At 38.6% G+C, this 22,365-nt stretch overlaps 2 protein-coding genes across 13 annotated transcripts in view; both read left to right on the top strand.

The window, feature by feature from the left end:
• synj1 (synaptojanin 1) overlaps window positions 1-17,351 on the top strand; it is a 31,202-nt gene extending 13,851 nt beyond the window's left edge. For 2 of the 9 annotated variants that reach the window (XM_044139968.1, XM_044139967.1), the window contains exons 13-32: window positions 253-276; window positions 756-947; window positions 1,386-1,470; window positions 2,037-2,177; window positions 2,252-2,444; window positions 2,520-2,678; window positions 3,246-3,402; window positions 3,565-3,691; window positions 3,791-4,003; window positions 4,093-4,171; window positions 4,271-4,436; window positions 4,521-4,703; window positions 5,758-5,886; window positions 6,072-6,110; window positions 6,611-6,658; window positions 9,001-9,042; window positions 9,799-9,845; window positions 10,082-10,271; window positions 11,139-11,449; window positions 12,930-17,351. In XM_044139968.1, coding sequence (XP_043995903.1) covers window positions 253-276; window positions 756-947; window positions 1,386-1,470; window positions 2,037-2,177; window positions 2,252-2,444; window positions 2,520-2,678; window positions 3,246-3,402; window positions 3,565-3,691; window positions 3,791-4,003; window positions 4,093-4,171; window positions 4,271-4,436; window positions 4,521-4,703; window positions 5,758-5,886; window positions 6,072-6,110; window positions 6,611-6,658; window positions 9,001-9,042; window positions 9,799-9,845; window positions 10,082-10,271; window positions 11,139-11,449; window positions 12,930-13,892 — 3,488 coding nt within the window. In that variant the 3' untranslated portion in view covers window positions 13,893-17,351. Of the gene's footprint in view, window positions 1-252; window positions 277-755; window positions 948-1,385; window positions 1,471-2,036; window positions 2,178-2,251; window positions 2,445-2,519; window positions 2,679-3,245; window positions 3,403-3,564; window positions 3,692-3,790; window positions 4,004-4,092; window positions 4,172-4,270; window positions 4,437-4,520; window positions 4,704-5,757; window positions 5,887-6,071; window positions 6,111-6,610; window positions 6,659-9,000; window positions 9,043-9,798; window positions 9,846-10,081; window positions 10,272-11,138; window positions 11,450-11,665; window positions 11,690-12,929 lie in introns of all 9 variants that reach the window. The other 7 variants (XM_044139972.1, XM_044139973.1, XM_044139975.1 and 4 more) reach the window with 6 other exon arrangements.
• Window positions 17,352-18,748: 1,397 nt separating this feature from the next.
• On the top strand, window positions 18,749-21,791 carry cfap298 (cilia and flagella associated protein 298). Of its 4 annotated transcripts, none has more exons than XM_044139963.1 (8): window positions 18,749-18,896; window positions 19,130-19,283; window positions 19,824-19,991; window positions 20,277-20,344; window positions 20,433-20,591; window positions 21,008-21,139; window positions 21,229-21,324; window positions 21,408-21,791. In XM_044139963.1, exons 2-8 carry the CDS (start codon window positions 19,145-19,147, stop codon window positions 21,516-21,518), a joined length of 873 nt encoding a protein of 290 aa, XP_043995898.1. In that variant the 5' UTR covers window positions 18,749-18,896; window positions 19,130-19,144; the 3' UTR covers window positions 21,519-21,791. The 4 variants fall into 4 exon arrangements, with proteins under 4 accessions (XP_043995898.1, XP_043995897.1, XP_043995899.1 ...); XM_044139962.1 differs by having other exon boundaries at window positions 18,750-18,896; window positions 19,127-19,283; XM_044139964.1 differs by having other exon boundaries at window positions 18,757-18,896; window positions 19,133-19,283.
• The last annotated feature ends 574 nt before the right edge of the window (window positions 21,792-22,365 follow it).

Below are 22,365 nucleotides of genomic sequence, written 5' to 3'. Positions count from 1 at the left end.
ATTGTTTGGGTCATGTATTTTAAACCAATGTTGACCTGATTGATTTTATTTTTTTTCATACCAACTAATTGTTATGAAGACAATGTTTAATGATTGTTGTGGAGACATAGGCTTCTCAGCAGCACTAAAGAAACTTTGTGAATTTTGAAGGGAGCCCTGACTCGGCTGATTTAATATTTACTGGCTATTATCTGTTGAAGAGATGCTAACCTACAACTTTCTTCCTTCTCTCCCATTTGCAAACAATCTTAGTCACTGAGCCTGTCTTACAATCAGGTATAGTAACTGATAGACTGCAAGCAACAGATAGATATGTTTTCCTGTCCTGTCAAATAGTTGTTTTGTCTTTTTTTTTTTTTTTTTATGTTTATTTTTTGCACTATTGGTTGTGGTTTATTCCACTGTCTGTTTTATTAGATAGTTATAGCAATGATTAAGCTAAAATGGACTAAATGTTTGTTTTTTTTGCAGTGATGTTTCAGCATATTTTTTCAGTAGGCATTTACAGACAGCTATAAACCACTACCAAGGTTTACATTGTGAATGTTTTCAGTGAAGTGGTCACAGCTAAAGTCATTCTCCCATAACCTTTGTTTTTAAACATTCTAATGAATTACCGCTGTTGTTTTTTTGAATATAATCCCTTTCTTCATCAATATTTTCCCCTTCTTTGTTTCATCTTCCACACAAACCTCCTTTCTGACGTGCATGTTCCAATGTTTTGGCATCTAATCTGCGCGTTCTTTCCTTTGCAGCCTCTCCAAGAGTGTTGCTAGGAATGTGTCAAAGTCACCATAAATACACAAAGCCCAAGCAAATCCGGGTCTGTGTCGGCACCTGGAACGTCAACGGGGGAAAGCAGTTTCGCAGCATCGCATTTCGCAACCAGACACTGAACGACTGGCTGCTGGATGCTCCAAAAAAGGCAGGACATCCCGAGTTCCAGGGTATGTTTCTATTAATTTGTTTACAGTCATTTCTTGGTAATGGCCCCTTGAGTATGTATCCTATTTGTTTGGTTGAAGTAGGTGCTGTAAATGTTCAAATGTTATTATTAAATAAAGAAGTGTGTACACTAGATATCAAATCAGAAAGTGGACATTGGTGATCCAGTAAGCAAATCAATCAATCCCTCCTTTTTTGTTTATAAGTCAGTACAGAAATGGTTAAGTTTAAGATAAATCTATGACTATTAGAAAGAGACAATTGATGAAATTGAAATACATTGACAAAGATTACAGCTGATCAGTTTTCAGTAAATGTCCGTTGTGTTTAGCACAAACTTTATTTATAACATCATTACCCTTTAACTGTTAAAGGGTTCAGAAATGTGTTAAGCAAACACATTCACTGAATGACAAACATTTACTTTTGTTTCTTGACAGACAGCAAAGCCAACCCCATAGATATCTTTGCCATCGGCTTTGAAGAAATGGTTGAACTGAATGCTGGGAACATTGTCAGTGCTAGGTATGTGTTTAAGATTCTGCCAATCAATAACCTACAATTAGTTAATAATGGACTCAATATATTTCAACTGTAATGTATTGAAATGACCAAAGCATTTCAATACATTACAGTTGTATGTACTGTAAGTATGTTACTGTTAGACACACCTTGAAATATTTTGTGGCCGTGTCTGCAGCAGGTGGTTCTACGCTCTTCTCAATTATTTGTAGAATTACCTTTTGCTGCAGCCTCAACTACAAGTCTTTTGGGGTGTGTCTGTAACAGCTCAGCAATTACTTTGTGATCTATCACATACCATCTCTTTAGAATACAGCACATTTCTTGTCTGAAATTGTAACATTACAAAATTTAAAAGTTCTGCAAACACTTGGTCCTAAGACTACTTATATGCTAAGTTTAAAAGGTACTAAACCCTTTGCAGAGCATTAGATACTTGAAAATTCAACTCAAGTCAGATATTTAAAAATTGAGGCTGAGGATTTTGTAAATTTCTACAAAGGTAGCAGTAATATTGAGTTGATTTTCTTGTTTTAATGTTGGTGCTCTTCATCTCTTCTTTGTCTCAGCACTACTAACCAGAAACTGTGGGCTGCTGAGCTCCAAAAGAACATTTCAAGGGACCACAAGTATGTGCTGCTTGCTTCTGAGCAGCTGGTGGGAGTGTGCCTGTTTGTTTTTATCCGTCCTCAGCATGCACCCTTCATCAGGTAAAAATGGTGCAGATTCTGATCAGAAACACTTGGTGAAAACTCTTGCGAGTTTTTCATTCTTTATGTTACAGAGATGTGGCTGTAGATACAGTAAAAACTGGAATGGGTGGGGCCACTGGTAATAAGGGAGGTGTCGCCATCCGCCTGCTGTTCCACACCACCAGTATCTGCTTCGTGTGCTCCCACTTTGCTGCTGGCCAGTCTCAGGTTAAAGAGAGGAATGACGACTACAATGAGATCACTCGCAGACTCACTTTTCCAATGGTAATGGCAGTTCCAGTCACAAATATTGTATTTTGATTCAACTCCATTTGAGATGACATTTATCCTCTGCTACAGGGTCGTCTGTTGTATTCACACGATTACGTGTTCTGGTGCGGAGACTTTAACTACCGAATCAACTTTCCCAACGAGGAAGTGAAGGAGCTCATCAAGCAGCAAAACTGGGATGCTTTAACAACTGGTGATCAGTTGTTGGAACAGAAGAACACAGGAATGGTATGATTTGTAAAACACATCTTCACTGCATTAATATCATTTGTCACTATATGATGGTGTATTAAGACTGATTCAAAATAGTTTTTCAATGAAAGTTCTGCACTGTATTGTAAGAGTTTAAAAGTGTTTATTTTTTTTCCTTCAAGCAAATTTTTTTTTTAATAACTGTGACCAGCTATAGCAGTTTTCTTTGATTACTCGAACTGGTTCAGTAGCGTAACCTTACTTAGTAATCAATAATCCTATCGATTATCCTGACAATCAGTCGGCTAAATAGAGAAATGAATACATCTTGCAGATTTTTCATTCCAATACCAAAGAGAAATACATTAAAATACGCAAAAATTAACACATTTTATATTTTATCTTAACAAAAACTTGTAATTGTTTTGTAAAGTTTTGCCTGAATCACTGTCTGAGTATGTACTTATTTCAGCAAATGGCCTTTTTTTCTATATGCCAGTTAACGATTAATCGATTACTGAATTCATTGACAGTTATGCCAATAATCGATTAATCATAATTAATCATTTCAGCCCTCATGCAAACCTTCATATATCTTTGCAGATCTTCCGAGGTTTCATTGAGGGAAACCTGGATTTTGCCCCCACCTACAAGTATGACCTCTTCTCAGAAGATTATGACACAAGCGAGAAGTGCCGCACACCAGCATGGACTGACCGCATACTTTGGAAAAGAAGAAAGTGGAACTTTAACAGAACAGGTGAGATGAAGGGCATTTTAAACCTAATCCTTGTAACCTTTTGACCAACAACAATGCAGTTATGCCTTACTGTTTTGTGCATTTATAAACGAATATGTGAAGTTCTGAAGAATTGCATTTAGTCATTTGTTTTTTTTTCCTTACTCTGTGGTTGTTTTATAGCTGAAGAGATGAATGTTGTAGGTGCAGCCTCTACATCTGGAGATGCTGAGGATAATCCAGAACAATCCTGGAGCCCTGGGACTTTAAAGTACTATGGCAGGGCTGAGCTCAAGACCTCAGATCACAGGTAACCATCGTGATATCTCTGTAATCCAAGATGATTACTGAGAGTTTAATAATACCAGTTATTCATGTCTCTTCCATGTTATGTGATATTTCTCTTAAGGCCTGTGGTAGCAATAATAGATGTGGACATCCTGGAGGTGGACCCTGAGGAACGACATCAGGTCTACAAAGATGTGATTGCCCTGCAGGGGCCTCCAGATGGCACCATCTTGGTGTCTCTCTGCTCCTCAGGGCCTGATGACTATTTTAGTGATGAACTTATCGATGAGCTGCTTGATAAGTTTGCTAATTTTGGAGAAGTCATCCTTATCAGGTGAGGCTAGCATGCAAGCACAGAGATGTGTGTGGTGTGTTCCACCTTCAGCCTCTTATTCTCGATTAATGGTGCAATTTTTCATGCAGGTTTGTTGAAGAGAAAATGTGGGTAACCTTCTTGGAAGGTTACTCTGCTCTGGCTGCACTCTCTCTTAGTAGTTCCTCTGTAAGTTGGCTCCTATTCTAATCTGTTGGAATAATCTTTGGATAGTTTCATAGGAACCCCTCAGCCTTTTTCTGCTCACCTTGCTGGTATGTATTGCAGGTCCTGGACAAGGTGATTGACATCCGCCTGAGGAGTCCAGGGTGGATCAAGAATCTAGAGGATGAAATGAGTGTGGAAAGGATCTGCGGCAGCATTCCCACTTCAGCTAGTTCGACCTTGCTTGCTGAAGACGTGGACGTGGGTGATGAAGATTATGATATGGAAGGTCAGGAGTTGTCAACAAATTGTACTTATCTATGTTAAGATTTGTAGAAATGTTCTAACCATTCTTTCTTGTCTGTGGCTCCAGGTGATGTGGATGATGAGGAGGAAGACATTCTTCCCCAGCACCTGCAGCCTGGAGCAGGATCTTCTCTTGGATCCTCACCTCTGCCGTCCCCACGCGGTAGTCCCTGTCCCTCTCCTACTCATGGAGAACCTGCTGCTCCCAATAGACCAAGTCGTGGACAACAACCCCTTCGACCATCACAAGGTAATGACATCACACAGCATAAATAAATTAGTCAACTACAGCCATGTTCCTCAAATCATCTGTGCAGCTAGTAGTCTCCATCGGCTGGAATGTAAAGTGTGATTTCATTGTGTTTGTAATAAGTGGAAGCAGATTTAAGCCCAACGTCACAGAGGAGAGAAACAGCAGGTAATTAAATGAGTGATAATGCAATCTGTGTTGGTTTCCACTTGTTTGTTTTAGAATAGTGTTTCCCTCTGAGGCATATTTTGGTGTGTGATGCTGATGTGCGCTGTGTACATTTTGCTTTGATCAAATCAGAATGTTAAACAATAGGGCAAAAACTAGACACATTCCACAAGATAAGGTGTTTCAGGATTGCGTCACGATTTATGACATCTGTGTAAGACCCCTTTACCCAGGAGTAGGGCTGGCCTATAATCTTTTTTTTTTTGGAGAACCAAACACCCTCAATACTTTGATCAGCTCATCTGCAGCGTGAAAGGTTGTTTATTGTAATGTTGTTTTATTAACCTAAAGAATTGGCTTTTTCCTTTTACCTCACTTCTTCTACTCCTTGTCCTCCTCTTATGTCCTCATAGGTAAATGCAATGTCAGGACTACTCTTTCAAAGTTATGACCATGGTTTGCATTTAAACTGCTGTATAAAAACACAATTGATCCAATTAATCTGGTTTCAACAGCCAGCTTGTATAATTTGGAGCAGCTTGTGCTCCCAGCTAGGACTCCTAGCTGGAAGTACAGCTAGGAGTCCTTGACATGGAGCACAGGGCATACTGATCTTTTCAGTGAACATAGCGTTTGTTAGTGTTTTGTTCTTATGGAGTGTGGGTTGAGTTTGATACCAAAGGGGTCTTAAGAGAAGACCCCTTTGTTGTAGAGCTTTGTTGTTGTAGAGCTTTTAGTTGTGTGTCTTTCCACAGATGTGTTTCATGAAATTGTAAGAAATATGTAAAATTAACAGAGCAGTTAATTTTACATATTAATTTAGCAGTTAAACTGCCACAATATATCTAATACAACAAGCCACTCTGCACATTTTCCTTCCTTCAAGGGCCTCCTGTAGACTTCCAGCCTGGTGCTCCCACAGGTCCAGGCCTGGAGCCCAAGCGGCCTCCTCCACCTCGGCCCAACGCTCCTCCAGCCAGACCAGCTCCACCTCAACGCCCACCACCACCTTCAGGTACCACCCCATCAGCCTTCTCTGTATTAGAATGACATAAAGTATGATTACTTTTGTCAAGTTAACTCAACTTAAATGGGGACAACTAAATAAAATCTTGTTGTGGAAAAAAGATCACTTTTAATAATGGTTCTCTACATAGTAACTTGTCACTTTTATCCCACTGCTTTGCCAAATCTGTGAAGGTGGCATGAGCCCTCAGCCTGTTAGAAAGGACTCTGGAGGTAAAGTTAAAGTTACCAGATGATGTCTTGACGTACTTCTGTGGCTGATTTATTTTATGCTGGTGCTTGCTGTTTTCCATTAGAGCTATGCACAGCAGTCAGTAAGTCTTGATTCAGTGTAATGTACAAGAAAAAAAAGGTCATATGTGATCACATTGTCCCAATGTTTTTGAGAAGTAAAGAAGGTTTTGCATCTTTCGTCTGAATAGAGATATAATCCAACTGCTGATGTGACGCATTAGCTTGGTGTTTTAAACGTTTGACTGCTTTGGTAGTAACATACTTGTGTGGCATTTTTGTAGGTCCTAAAACCCTTCCTATAGGTGAAAGATGATCTTGTATTTTAGTTTAGTTTTACATGACAGTAAGTGAATTTGGGAATTAGGATTTAGGTTTTACCTGAACACTGTAACTAATCTTTACTTTTATCTGTTGATATTTTTGCATTTTTCTGTTCTACTTTGTTTTAAAGAAAAAAAACATTTGTTTTCCTCTTTAAGACAGTGGCAAATGTCCCAGCCCACTGCTCGGTAGGAGAGGCAGTGAAGGTAACGAGCAAGGAGTTTTTGAATGTTGCCTAATTCCTTCGGTCTTAGACCCAGTCATCAATGTCACTGAGGCTATTTTGACATTGATGATTTGTGTTAACTTTCACTGCTTTATTGTAGGGGTGTAAATCAAAAGTTTATCACAATGTTACTCAAAATCAGAAAGTCTGTCATGATATGATTTCAATAAGATGCAATGTATACCCATCTAACACAATCATTTCATAATTAGCAACTTACAAAAACAACTTCACATGATTTGATCACTTTCTTTCTAAGTGATTTCAGGCATCAAGAATTTCAATTAAAGAAAAGCATTGTTCTTGATAAAAATAAATAATAAATAGATCATTTGTTCAGTATAGTCTCACATTTCTCACGTTTAAGTGCATTTTGTTTCTTATTTAACCTAAATGCCCCTGATGACTTCAGTATTAAAGAAAACAAACACAGCAACATTTTAGAAAATCACTTTTGATATGGATGAAAGCAGATTTTAATTTTCATTCAAGACTTTAAACTTTCATTCATTTTTAGTGTCTCAAAAAATTTGAGATCAATCTCAAATGCAGATCAATCACGCAGTATCATCTTAAAGAGGATGATGTAGATTGGTATTTCTGTTTGCTTTGATGTAATTGGCTCATTAGTCTAATCTTTTAATTGCTGTATCAATGTGGATTGAAGTATTGTTTACACCCCTACTTTATTGTGGTTCATTTTAGTCTTGTTTGTAGGTGTAATTGAGATGTGGTTAATCTGTTACTAAATGCAAGAAATGTAAACCACCACAGAAACAAAATCAATGAAAGAAGCCTAGCATCTTTTCTTCAAGCACAATTCATCCTCATGTTTTTAATACTCAGCAATTGTGCAATGCAGATCCATTTTAATGGGACTGCAGTCATGATTACAGCAAACATTACAAATGCAGCTTAATAAATTACAATATTTTCAAAAGTGTAATTCAAATCAAAACTAAAATTCATTTTGTTTTTGTTAAGGACATTTAGTGAGAGAAGACATGAAAAATCAGTCTGTTTTCTTTGAATTACTGCATCAGTGCAGGTCTGCATAAACACAATCAGCCTGTAACACTACTGAGGTGTTCAGAAAGCTCTCGTTACTAGGTGTTACTATTAGCAGCCTTCAGTTTGTCTGCATTGTTGCCTCTTCTCTCTGCCACCTTCCTCTACTAAAACAACATAGGTTCTCCATAGGGGGTTTAGATCAGGTTCAGCACAGTGGTCACCCCAGTCATTAAAGTTATCGTTGGTACTTTTAGTAGTTTGAGCAGGTGTCAACTCCTGTTGGAAAACAAAATTAGCATCTCCATAATGTTTGCCATTAGAGAAGTGCAGTAAAGTGTCTTTGTAGACAGCTGCTCTGAATTTGGACTTCAAAAACACAATGGAACAACTCCAACAGATAAGCATTCCCAAATCATCACTGACACTAGAAGCTTCACTCTGAACCTCAAGGAACCTGGCTTTTCTGCTTCTCCATTCTTCCTCCGGACTCTGGAACCTTGATTTCCAAACGAAATGCAAAATGTATTTTCATTTGACAAAAACACCGTGGACCACTGAACAACAGTCGTATCCCATCCCACTTCCCAAGGCCAAACATCTGTGTGTGCTGGCACTTGAAGCATTAACTCCACTTCCACGCCTCTTCTTGTTAATATCCTGAAAATTCTTAAATGGTTCTTGACTTCACAAGCCTCTGAAGACAGTGGTCATAAGTATTGCTTCCCATTTTGTTCTCCCACTCTTATTTAATCAACTCAACTTTTCATTAATATGCATGGATACAGCACTGTGTGAACAGCAGGTCTCTTTCGCAGTGACCTTTTGTGGCTTAGTCATTAGTCTTGCCCACGATAGCACACAGTGTCATATGGCCAAAAAGTGACATTTTATGAAGAACATTTTGATTGAAGTATAATATAAAATAATATTATTTAATATAACATAAAATAATACAATACATATTCAAAATGAACATGAACCAATAGGTTTCACATTTTGTGTTGAATTACTGTGGAAATAATGAACACTTTTACTATTTTAATTTATTAATCTATTTTTAGATGCATATTTTCCATAGAGACCAGTGTTTGCGTATCTTTGAGGTTGTTGATAGGAAGTGTGAACGTCCTCCTTAGACAGATCATTCAGCTGTTATCTTCTCAAGCTTCACTGCCTGCTACAATATTTCCATCACATGCTTTTTTTAGTGCTTCTAGACATTTTTTTTTCTTTGGAACACCTGCATCTGGTGACTAGCTAGCTGGTTTGTGTGTAACTTTAGTGTAATTTGGTTTGCTTTGTGCTGCAAAGGACCAAAGAGTCCTGCTCTTCCTCGGCCAGATGCTCCTGCAGGTGAGTGCCGCTATGCATGACATAGCTGCATTAGCATGAATGTATTCAGCGAGGATAAAGGTTTATTTAGTGGTTATGTAAGGGTGTCTGTGTTCCATGACCGTCTCTTTGTGTGACGTTTATTTGTACTTGTGATAATGTGGTGAGATTATACCTTCCTCTCCCTGCTATAATCCTGTTTTGTGTGCTTGTGTTCTGAGACACAATGTGCTTGTCCTGAGGTAGAGGATAAAGTTTGGATCTCCAGCCAATCGCCAACTTTGCCTGTCTGCACCTGAGACATTTGTATGGTGTTTGTGGTTAGCCGATTCCCTCTTGTATAGTAAGAGGCTGTGTGGTTGGCAGGGTTGACTTACGATTGGTGACTCAACAAGACAGAAGAAGACATTTAAGTGGTGTGGGAAAATATTTGAAGGATGGTCTCGGTAGGAGAGTAGTGAAAGAAGAGGAGAATCCTTACAGTGTGGTGAGCAGGTGGGTTACAAAAAAAGGCCCGTGTGTCTGCCAGACCTCCTCGAGCTGTGGAAGGACTGAGCCATCTTTGATAACAAAGTCATCCATAGAATAGCCTGTGCTGGATAAGTTGCTTTAAATTGTGATTTGTTGTTGTTTTCATTTGATTAATCTTTATATCAAAGTAATAAAAAATCTTATTGCATGTGTTATGCATACAGATCTCTAAAGTAGGACCAAAACTAAATATCATTGCTTGAAATGTGTGCTTAATTATTGTTTTGTCTGTCTTAATGTTCTCAGGTCGAGGTCAGGCAGGAGCTCCAGCACCTGGAGGAGCTTCCAGACCAGTGAGTTTTCAGTATTTAGATCTAAAATATTCTTTTTGTATTGCCTGAATCATGTTAAGAAATTTGTCATAAATTACAACTTTTGTTTCCACTATTGACTATTACATTGCTCTGCTTCTTCTTCAGCTATAAAATAACTTTTTCAGTTCATCCAGTCAGCTTGTAGCATTCACAGAACATTTACTCTCATCCAGTTTTCTCTTGCTATGATTATCTTCTCAATTTTCATCTTGCAGAATATTCCTCCTCGAGCTGGAGTGATCAGCATGCCCCCTCAGTCTCGCCCGCAGCCTCCATCTCACCCGGGTGCACCGCGGCCCACTCCTGATGTGCATCCTGGAGCCCCTCGGCCTATCCCGGACACTCATCCCGGAGCCCCACGGCCAGTGCCCAGTGCACAAGTTAAACCACCAGACCTTCCCCTGGGTAAAGACATATGTTTTCATGGAGCTTAAAATTCTGAAAAAACTTTATTTTAAGGTAAAAACAAAATCATTTTCACTTTTCTGCAAAATTCACCAACTTCACAACTCTTGTTAAGTTGTGAAGTTGGTAGTATTTGAGATTAGTAGTATTTGAAAAGAGCAGACAAAATCTTTTTTGAACAATAATATTTGTTAATCTGTTGCTAAGAGATGAGCAAGTTTTCTGGTAACAAAGTTTCATTAAGTAATGGTGATTTTTAAATTTTTTCATCAACATTAGCACAAACATAATTTGTGCTAATGTAGCTACGGCCCACATTAGCAGTAGACTTTTCCCTAAAATAAGCTTTTTAGCAATTTTGTTTATTTATTGCACACTGAATGGAGAAAGTCAATGTAGAACAACATGCTAGTTATATCCCACATGCCCCTGGCAGAATTTAGGCTAGCAATAGAATTTTGGCTAATTTTAGCTTATACACTAATTTTAACATTCTGAATTTAGTAAGTCCATGCTTCTGACTCCACCTGCTATTAAGTGCATTGTATCGTATGATAGCATTGGTGCTAAGGATGATTGACAGCACCAAGAGCCTCTGATTGGTCGTTGCTGACCAAGCTATGAATTTCAGCTGATGGCAGTAGGACCACAATGAAATGGCAGAGGAGCTTGAATTGTATTTATCGGACTATAAGCTGCTACTTTTTTCCCACGCTTTGAACCATGCGGCTTATAGGTTTCCAGTTTTTGTTTTTTTTTACTTTGTGGGTGCAACTTGTAGTGAGGTGCGCTCTATAGTCTTGAAAATACGGTAGATTTAAAATGTGGATATTTTGAGCTTTGTCTCTGTTTCACTTCTTCACTCAGGTCCTCCACCATCAGGACCCCCACCCACAACAAAAGCCCAGACTCAGTCACCCATGCAACCTCAGCCAGCTCCCCCATCTGCTCAGTCGCAGCTGCCACCACCAATGCAGCCCTCACTACCTGCTCCTCTGCAACCACAACAAGCAGCGCCGCCTGCTGCATCCACCCCACCTGCTGCATCCACCCCACCTGCTGCAGCGTGTCCTGGGCTTCATCAGGGCCTGTCCTCTCCTAAACCTCCACCACGCTCCCGATCTTCTCATGCTTTGCCACCTGATGCTGCCAAGGCTGAGTCTGCCCCAGCTGCACAGGTTGGTGCTAGATTAAGTTAATTTCAGCAACTGAACAAATACAATTATGTTACTAATCTGTTCTATAAATTTATAACCAGGTTTTTTGATTGATGTATTTGAAATCAGCAGCAATAAGAATATATTTTTCTGCTTCTTTGACTCGCTTTAGTTGAGCTTAGTTGTGTGTCTTTCTTCCTGCTTTTGTCTCTGATGCATTTGTCTCTTTCTCACAAGCTGGAGAAGCCATCAGGGTGAAAGGTACTTTATATCAAACCACCTTTTTGTCTCATCTTCCAAAACACAACAGTCCTCTGCTCTGTTATCACTCCTCATACATTACATGCAGTAATCCCTTTTGTTTTCTGTTGCAGTTGATTTATTTATACTTTGTATCTGCCAGGGCTTATTGACCTTTATGTTAGGCTCATAAAATTTGCTTTTACTTTTTTTTTTTTTTTTTTATGGAATAAAGATAGTTGTTGTTACCCCTCATTTGGTCCTTCATATGGTCTCACTCTGCTATTGAGGGATAGAGTGGGCACATGTGTAATGACTGCATAAATTGTTTTAACTTGTTGATTTGTTCAGAATCCATTCATATGTGTTAAATTCAGAGACTGAATGTTAATGGTGATAAATGTATTGGTTATTAATTCTTAGTCCGTTCATATTAAAGGTACCCTGTAAGGGAATGGCATGCTTTATAACATATAAGAAAAACAGATGTGGGGATTTATAAAACTTGACAAATCAATTGTCAAGGTTCCATTAAACAAAATGAAATTTAGCAAAAATATATATATATTTTTAATTTAACATTCAAAGGGGTATCTTTAAGTTTTTGTCACCAACATACAGTGCTGTGCAAAAGAATTCACAACCATTTAACTTTCTTCTCATTTTATTATTTTACAAGTGGCAAGTTGGTATTTTGAACAGTAGATCAACACAAAATAGACATGCATAGAGTTCTTTGTAACTAGCTATTGTGTTGTCATCTTTATATTCTGGATGATAAATTGAACAATGCTGTTTGTGCTCTTAAAATCTTGGGATATGGTTTTCTGACCCAACTTTGCTTTAAAAAGTTTTACGCCTGACCTATTCAGTATATGCTTTATAATAAATTACCTCAGGGACAATGCTGTTTCTTCACTAAGGTGGACTAAATTGTATATAGTTTGTTGCACTGGATTTCATCAGGTAAAGACGAAAACAAAGTGGAATACAAAGGCACACCTCTCTTTCCCAACTTTTACTGGTTAAAACATCTTGCATCCAATTGTATCTGTCACATAAAATTCCAATGAAATACATGGAAGTGTGGGTATAATAGGACACAAAATGTGAAAAAGTTCTTCTTCAGAGCACTGTATGGTTCATTAGATTCTAAGTTTGTATGTAAACACCTCGGTGATGTTAACATGTTTTTATTTACTTTTTAACATTATCTGTTTTTGTACCTAAAAAAGATTTTCTCTGCTCTGCCCTTGTTTAGGCCAACGGAGTAAATGGATTCCAAAGAGAAGCACAATGGAAGCCCGATCCCTTTGACTCTCTTTCATCCAACATGTTCTCGTCTTCATCATCATCCCGGCACACTACCCAATCCCTAAACAGAGGCTCCTCTCTGCGCTCTCCACCCTCTGTTTCTCCATCTGTACATTCCTCCTCTACTCTCCCCTCATCCATGTCCTTCCAGTCCTCCGCTTTGTCAGACCTCCAATCCCTGAGCTCATCCTCCTCATCCTCATTCTCCACCCCGTCACCGTCAGCCACCCTGCTGCTTCCGCCTCCCCCGGCCCCGTCTCGCAGCCGCTCCCAGGAGATCCTGCGTGCTTCCCCAAATCTTTTCCAGTCTGAGCCGCTCCCTGCCCGACCCAGCAGCACCAATCCCTTCACAGGACCTCTGGTCCAGCAGCCGCTGCCACGTCGTTCCCTTACCCCAGACTTCAGCCTCCAGCATCCAACCCAAACGGCTGACTTTCAGAGGACTCTGTCTGCTGTTTCTCAACCACTTGTTCCCACCCTTGCAGTCACACCGTCCTTCCAGCACAGTCAGACCGTGTCTTTGTTCGGACCGTCATCCAGTCCCACTCCTACTCAAGCTTCTCTGCTTCCTCGTGATCCGTCTCCTGCCCTCACTTTACCGCTGGCAATGCCCTCTTCCCTACCTCCTGCTTTCGCGCCTCGGAGCCAGCCGCCGCTTCCTTCAAGAGGGAACCAACAGAAGCAGTGGGTCACTTTTGATGATGATTCGAAGTTTTCCACAGCAACCAAAACACAACAGAACCCCATGTTCTCGACCAGTTCCTTTGTGCCCCAGACTCAAACTCAGTCAACCTGCTCTGTGTTTGACTCCGAGCCTGAGTGGTTATCCACTCACATCCCAAACAGAACTGTAACGGGTAACCTGAACCCCCCACAGGGTCCCACCAACAATGGCTTTTTTCCTAGGTAGTCAAGCAGTAAAAAAAAAAAAAAACATAATGCCACCCCTCAGATGTAAGAGGTTTATCCATATATGTATAGATCTATGATAAATGAGTAAATGTGTTTATGTAAAAAGAAGAGACAATATTTAAGAATTATAGACCAAACCCTTCAGTTACAGGAAAGAGTTTATATCTCAAAGCAGTATCATGAGAAATGTTTGAGCCCAGCTGCGTGTTTTAACGTTTAAGCTTCTCGGATATTAAAGGGGCAGTATTATGTAAAATTGACTTTTTTGAGCTTTGCATCATGTTATAATGTTATTTTCTCATCAAAAACATACCTGGGGTGTTGCTTTGATTCTTTCATGCATGTTTGAGAAATCCATTAGTCTCCCATGGCAACCATTCAACTGTCCATGATGCTTGCTTTCACTCAGCATTGTCTTTTCCACGCAGCTCAGTCTTCAAGCCCAGCCTCCACTTCACAGTGCTTCTCTCTCCCACACCTTTGCCACTCAGTTCCTTCAGACTAGTGGCAGCAGCAATTAGCAAACAGCTGGCGGATCTGCTGGCTTATTATATGAGCTATTTCTCAGTGAAATACTGGTTAAAAAAAAAAAGTTGTTAAAGACTTAATTGATTTGTTGTGATGAAGGTGGTTCCAGAGGCCCAGTTTCAAGGCATTACATTTTTAAGTCAAATTATGTTTGATAAATACAGCATTTTTATAACAACTGAAGGTAGCATACTTACTTCATTAGGCTATAAAATGGCACTATGTGCCTGAAAAACACATAACGCTGCCCCTTTAACATTTGATTTACTCTTACTTGCTATGTATGTTTTAACTAATAGCAGCAAACACGTGCCTGTGTCTACAGTATGTTGTCCTATATAGTATATCTATATACACAAGTCATGCGTTTACACACCTGTGCAATATCAAAGCATACCTGTGTGGCTGTGCTGGTGTTTCATATAAATATGTGTGGCTTTGCAGATGACTCTGTGGTTCCCATCCACCATTTTGACTAATCTGAGCTCTCAGAGCAACAGTTGGGCTTTCTCCTTCTCTTTGTCATCTGGTTGCAGGATGAGCACTGCAGGATTCTGGGTCCTTGTTTTTGTTTCCTGGAACTGACAGCTTCAGACTTAGTCACTTTAATTTGTGAATGTAATTTCATTTGCACTGGATTTGTTGACTCCACAGTGTGGGGAACAAGCAAGAGCACAAGCCATTGTGTCAGTTTAACCAGACTGCCGCAGGACTGGCATTCTGTAATATCACAACATTCTCTTGAAAATGTATCATTTAGTTTTCCGTTGTCATTCCTTATCTTTAAGCCGATATACATTACAAAAAGTCTTGTTTAGCTGAGCATCCAAACATCGCAAAATCTTGTATATATGTATGTATGACTTTAAAAAGAACTTGGTGGACGTGTGAGTGTGTTTGCAAGGACCAAGCCAGAGGTTTTGCTTGATGATACGAATATGCACTGAGATGCTGTATGCACTCTCCCGGTCATGCAGGTTCTAACAGAAGAGAGCATTTCAGTTTGATTCCTCCTTCTTTTTTTTATCCAAGGCATCAATCTATACTATTAGAAACTATAACAATGTTGCGTGGTAGTGTGTGTACTTGTATTTAAAGTACAATGACAGCATTCTCTGGATCTGCAAGGGTTATAACCAGACAGCACTTTTTTGTTTACTTTGAGTCATTTATTATCATTTCTTGTACCAGCTACTCTAAATAATTATTGTTACAGTGGTGAGAAGTGGTGAGAAGTGATGTGCTGTGTTTGAGGTGCATATCGTCTGTTGTGTTTTTCTTTTTTTTGTTTGTTTGTTTTTTTGTTTTGGATGTGAGCTTGCATAAAGATTGAAGAGTGGAAACCATCATATTTTGTTACAGACTCAAATCTTAAAGCTAATATTCACTCACCTATGCCTGCAACTGTGTTTTTCCTTCAACCTATCAGTTGCTGATTAAAGGCAATAATGTTAAATTAAAGTAACTTTTTCTTTATCAAATAAAAATTCACGTAGCACTTTCTCTTGGTCAGATGAGAACACTTCCAGCTGATCATGGCTCAAATAGAATATATTTTAGCTATCCTGCCATAAGCAGTCATTAATTATTATAATTAGAAGCAATGGGACTCTCGCATTGTTTGGTTGGGACAGCAGTTGCTACAAAATTATTCCAAAGGAAATATTTTAGGTCATGCATAGCATCCTATAATGTTCTGTGTTTCCTAGAGAATGTGAGTCTGTACCTGAACTCTGAAATTTCCAAGCAAACATTTCCAAATTCATCATAATTCATAACAGACAAAAGTGAAAAGCTCAAGAGAGATAAACATCAATAAACATAATTCTGAAAAGTCTTGTTCTCTATAAACTTTTGTTGACATTGCAAAAATGATTTCCTTTTTAACAGCTTTGTACATATCTGTTTCCTTTGATTTTAATTTAAACACCTCACTTATTCTAAAACTAGCTATCTGGGAGTCTTCACTTAGCAACAGTATGCACACCTAAGAGTGTTGTTGTCAGTGCCACCTCCTGTCTTCTGTGTATTTTGCATTTACTGAAGAGGAAAAGTCAGCTGAAGCATTTTTGGGTTCTGATCATCGGCCCATTTCTTGTTGCATCCCTAGTTACAAGTTGCGCGAAGTATTTAATATTCCACATTTAATGTCCGAATATGACTGTTTCCAGCTGTTGAGAAGTTGTTTGTTTTATAGGCTTACAGAATTTTAATTAATTTTTAGGGGTGTTTCAGTATTTTGTCTTGTACTTCCTGATTCACTCATTAAATACTTGTTTGCCAGGCAATGATGAGAGGAAATGGGTGTGCTGAAGAATCAGTTAGGGGCAGTATCTATCCTAACATGACACACCAAATACTGTCTAGACATGTAACATGTCCCCCTTTTCTCGTAGAAATTAAATAAATGGATAAATGTCTAAGAAGAATTTTTGAGAAAAAAAAATAGAAACTAAAGATCATGTCTGTTAGGTTTGGCTTCTATGCTTTTGTCACATGTAAATACGCAAAGTAAATCTCATCCTCTGTATTTAAAGTCTATGTGTAAGCAAGAGTATCGGGCACCAATAGCTTACACACCATCTCTGAAATATATCTGTTATCTCAATGTGTGCAGTAGATACTGTATCAACAGTCGATTACTAGCCAGTGCTTTACATCATGTCACGGTTCAGATTCAAGATTTCTTTTAGGTAACAAATTACTCCCTTTGTGAGGTTGATTTCCCTTTTTATGGGCTATAATCCATAGTAAATAAAAGTCTGTGTTGTGAAACAAACATATTCTGTATGTACTAAAGTGAATACATGAAGCTGTAATTCATGTTAATATCCATTGTTCCATAGTTTACGTGCAAAGCAGATGGCACATTAATGTACGAAACAGTTTGTGTTGTATGTGTGCTAAAATAAATGTACATTGACAAGTATGTTTGGTTTTATTTTTGTTTTTGGTGTTAGGTGGGGCTGAATGTTATTAATTCACAGCTCTAACTGTAAATCAATTTCAAGCTATCGTTTACTAATGTGTTATATTACTGTAGATTTGAAAAAAAAAAGAAAACACACTTCATCATTTCTTGGAAATGAGGTGACAGACATTTCTGCAAACTCTGTGACCTAATGGTGTATGAGGAAACCAGCTAAAACTAAGTCTTTGGCAGTGTTTCAAAATGAAACACACACAATGCTTTTAATTAAAATGACTGTCACAACCATCAAGTTATTAATGTTTCTCCACTTCAATTTTGGCTAACACAACTAATGTGGCCAATGTTTCTCAATCACAAAAACTAATTATGGGATACACCTCTGGGCATAGACATTTGTACAGACAGACTTAGAAACATAAACAAAGCTTGTATTAGCCACCCATGTGCTCTGGAAATATTTATTAAATTTTTGTCTCTTTTTTCCTTCTCTATGCCTTTGTTGCCATTGTGCCTTTGGCTGTTTAGTCTGCCTATGTATGGAAGAAGAACATAGGGCTTCAAGTGCATTACAGCTCATAAAATGATGTCCCTATTCTCAACATAGAGCAGGAATATCAACTCTCCCTTGCCACCACATGCATGAAAGTAATGGAAGTCTTATATATTTTTAGTTTTTGCTCTTGTGTTATCCCTTTGTAATTTTGTCATGGGTAGCTGGCCACATAAAAAAAAACACAAACATATTGATGAGGGTGATGTGCAATAATAATTTTGCATCACACAAAAAGTTTGCATGTAGCACCTTCTATATCTTTACTATGTACCCTGCAAGGCTTGTAAACAGCAGTTCAAAGTCTACCTCATAGGTTCTCCCATCTGGAATTTGTGCCCTCCTTAGCAATATGGAATTTTTAACTGTTTTAAAGGTGCCAAGCCATTTAGCTTGGTCTTTTTGGAGTTGTAGCATAGTGTATACTTTTTGTTTTTTGATGATAGAGCAGAACTCCATGAGATGTTGAAAGTTTGGAATCATGACAATCCTCTGAAGCCTTCAGAAGACACTTGTATTTAGGCTGAGACTGAGAGTAATTTATTCTTATGTGGTAATTTATTTCAAATTGTTGACATAAATAGAACTGAGTACAAGTAAATAGCATACTTCAGTTTTTCTGTAAAGAAATTTATTCTATCTTTCACTTTACAATAATTCTCTACAACCTATTGGTCATCAATGTTCCCTTAAATTGGCTTGACGGTATTCATTTGTTTAAAGATTGGTAGAGTTTTTAAAAGATGTTAAATTGCTAAAATGCAAAAGGACAAAGTCAGGTGAAATACTAAATTCACCTGGAAGTACTGCTTCAGAATAATAACGTTCCTTACCGCTAGAGGGCAGTAAGTGTGACAATATTCTAGAAGCAGCAGTCCAGAATTCTATTAGAAGAAGTAACTCTACAATCGGAAATGGTACCAGCAGTTAAAAACAGATTATAAGTTCACACTCAGGTGAAAATAAGACCTACTTGTCATTTTCCTTGCCAGGTAAGTTTCACTAGGATCCAAAGCTGTGTATACTTTTCATTGTTAAACACCAAGCGCCACCCGTGGCTAACAGCTACATCAACTGGCTAGCTGAGGTTACTCGTGCTGTTCTAGAAGCATCCGCGCTTCTCTGTTACCATGGTTACTCTGTTGAACTGAAGACGCCTTGGTTCTCGGCATCGGCACTAGCAGCAACTTTTTCTTCTTTCGCCTATAACCGTCTCTGTTAGGAGGAGAGCTGGTAAAGGATGGTGCAGCTGCACGTGAAGCGCGGAGATGAGAGCCAGTTTCTGTTGAACACCACGACGGACGCTCCTCTGGAATCGTTGATCCAGCAGGTTACTGCTATTTACAACGGCAGGCTCAAAGTGGACAGGATATGTTCAGGTAAAACTCTGTCTCTATTGCTGCCTGTGCTTTCTGTTAAAGATCCACATCCTAACTCATCCCTGCTACTGTTGAGTGTTAGAGCAGTCTTACAGTTGCTTTGGATTTTATGCAATAAATCAACACAAAGTGAATTGTTGGACGGTTATCGAAATGTTTTACAAATGGAAAAACTCTAAAGTGTGGCATGCATTTTTATTCAGGACTGTTCTTTTTCAGTATTAATCCAGCTGTTCTACAAAGGTTTGTTTGAGAACATTAGTGATCAAACAGCATCATGAAAGTACAGAAATGTACAACCGGGGTGGAAGAAGTGTTTAAGAATATATTCACACCACACTTGAGATGTCTATTTGTAGAAAAGGCTTGCAAATCATTTTTTATGTTTCCTTTCATCTGAAAGCGCTACAGTCTTTGGGACATTGTTCTGTATATTATATGGAATTTGTCAAGATACAATTACATTTGTAATCTTTCTATCTGATATCAAGATAGTTTTTTTTGTTGTTTTTTTTTTTATTCTTTGCTGTGTCTTGTCAGAGATCCCAGAGCTGGCCGATCATGGCGTCACACTCCCACCCAACATGCAGGGACTGACAGATGAGCAAATTGTGGAGCTGAAACTAAAGGATGAATGGGAAGAACGATGCATTCCAAGTGGAGGGAAGATATTTAGGAAGGATGAGATCGGGAGGAGGAATGGACATGGTGAGAACTTATCTCTTTGGTGGAACTTTTGTAAAGAAAAAAACAAGCTTGCTGTTCCCAAGTAAACAGAGCTATCCTTTTAGAGATTGGAAACAATTTTGCTTGGTACTGATATGTCAAATGGCTTGATATTAACCCACTTGTAATTTACTGCACTTGAAATTGTTATGTCCTACAACTAAAAGTGGTCTGACGTTTTAAATATTCTTCTGCAAGTTTGTGTAAAAAGTAGTTTTGCAATCCTGACTGTTTGCTGATTTTTATTTTTTTTTTTTCGCATACCAGCCCCAAATGATAAAATGAAGGAAGTCTTGATGAGAACAGTTGAGGAGGCAAAAGCACTCATCTCTAAAGTGAGTTTTACTGCAAAAACTGCATTTTCACCTCCTTGCTTTTGTCATCATTGGTCAAGCAATCACCTCTGTTGCTCTGATTTTGCAGAAACAGGCTCAAGCTAATGTTTGTGTCACCATGGAAATGGTAAAGGAAGCTCTGGATCAACTAAGGGGTGCCGTGATGATTGTGTACCCTATGGGGCTGCCTCCTCATGACCCCATAAGAATGGAGTTTGATGATCAGGAAGACCTGTCAGGGACACAGGTTAGCCTGCTAATAGTGTTTTAATCAATGTTCGGTGCTTTGATAATAGGAGCCTTTAATCAATCTTCTTAGACTCTAGGAAATTCTTAGTATATATATTGTAACCATCTGTACATCTGTTTGTTTATGTATTCATCATCTGTTGAATATTCAGAGTGAACTTTTGCATTTAATATTTACAAATTGTGAAAGAAATACTGAAAACAAGACATTTTTAAATTTTCACATGAAGATTTAGTAGAATCCCAGGTTACTGACTTGAGACATTTCATTTTTAAGAAGTGTACTACATCGAATGTAACAGTTTGAGAGCTTGCTTTTGGAGCCATCTCCCACATTCAGTTTCAACCTGCTTTTTTTTTTTTTCTTGGACCCTCCTTCCTTTCCATCTGCCCTCTCCATCTGTCGTTCCTCAGGCATCTCTGCAGGTGATCACAGAAGAAGAATGCCAGCTTTGGTGGGCTGGTAAAGAGATGCAGAGAGGGAAAAAACTTCAGGATTACATCGGAAGAAATGAAAAGACAAAGCTTGTGGTCAAACTCCAAAAGGTGAGAATCTGTAATTTGTCAAGGGTAATATTTATTTAATAGTTTTGTTAAAGTGCCTTTCTACTTAACCAGTTATTTATTCGCTTTAGAAAGGACAGGGGGCGCCAGCGAGAGAGCCCTTGGTCACTGATGAAGAGCAGAAACAGATGATGCTGCATTACTACAAAAGACAGGAAGAATTTAAGGTGACATTGGGTAAAGTGAGCCTATATGCTCCATGGAACCGTTCTTTATGTACAACCTAACTTTGTTCTTATAACCCTTCTAGAAACTGGACGAAGCAGACGATGATAGCTACCTGGACTCGGAGTGGTCGAACAGGCAGGCCCTCAAAAGACAATTTCAGGGCCTTACTAATATAAAATGGGGGCCAAGGTGACTCTGACAACTTGCCCTCCAGATATTCCAGTGACTCAGTTTAGACTGTCTAATAGCAACCTGAGGCAGGTTTTCCTGTTTATCTTACCTGAGTTATATCAGAGATCATTCGTGTCCCTACAACTTGACTTTGATTGTTTTTGAAAAGGGTATGCAGCCAGATGTCTTTACTGCATCAGACAAAACAGACATAATTAACCCTGGTTTAATATATTTGTAATAAAAATATCGATATGTTGGTGAAAATACGAATAAAATAATTGTTTCCAATGTTTCCAGTGAGGGATGTTTTGCAACAGAAAATTCAGTTTTTCTTAGAGTGCAGGGACAAGGATGTTACACCTTTCCTCTCTTTGTCTCACAGTAGTGGAACACATGCTTCATTTGGTCATTGTAGCCCAGAGGCAGGAAGTTGCAACACAGTCATCATTTCAGCAGTGCTGACCAGGGAACTGGGAGGGAGAACTGTATGGGGTCGATTACAGAACTGACTTATTCAAAAAGGAGGAAAAAATACTGAAAAGAGGTGGGTAGCATTGTAGGGTTCCTGAAAAATTCAAACATTTGAATTTTCCACGTCAGGAATTTGAGTGTTCAGACTGCCTACCCATCCATGTGCTTCTCCATCCATTGATTTATCTTTCCTCCAGCCATAAATACATCAGCCTTTATATGTATACTTTAAATACAGGATGGAAATGCTGAAAACTCTGGAAATGTGGATACTTGTACTAAAACTAAATGACAACTCAAGATTTAAATTTAGCATATTGTTGCATTTCATTATTATTCTGCTCAGATCTGAAAAAAAATTACCGTACCTCAGAAGATGCAGTGATGCTGTAAGT

The sequence above is a fragment of the Gambusia affinis genome, linkage group LG15, assembly GCF_019740435.1.
Source record: "Gambusia affinis linkage group LG15, SWU_Gaff_1.0, whole genome shotgun sequence".
NCBI classification, from domain to species: Eukaryota; Metazoa; Chordata; class Actinopteri; order Cyprinodontiformes; family Poeciliidae; genus Gambusia; species Gambusia affinis.
This window is presented reverse-complemented; position numbering and strand designations above follow the sequence as displayed.

Bases quoted from the DNA above. Each gene is read 5' to 3' on its own strand.
- cfap298 (XM_044139963.1), top strand. From the start codon at position 19,145: ATGGTGCAGCTGCACGTGAAGCGCGGAGATGAGAGCCAGTTTCTGTTG. The intron at 19,992-20,276 runs GTGAGAACTTAT...TTCGCATACCAG, and splicing joins CGGGAGGAGGAATGGACATG to CCCCAAATGATAAAATGAAG. The intron at 21,140-21,228 runs GTGAGAATCTGT...TATTCGCTTTAG, and splicing joins TTGTGGTCAAACTCCAAAAG to AAAGGACAGGGGGCGCCAGC.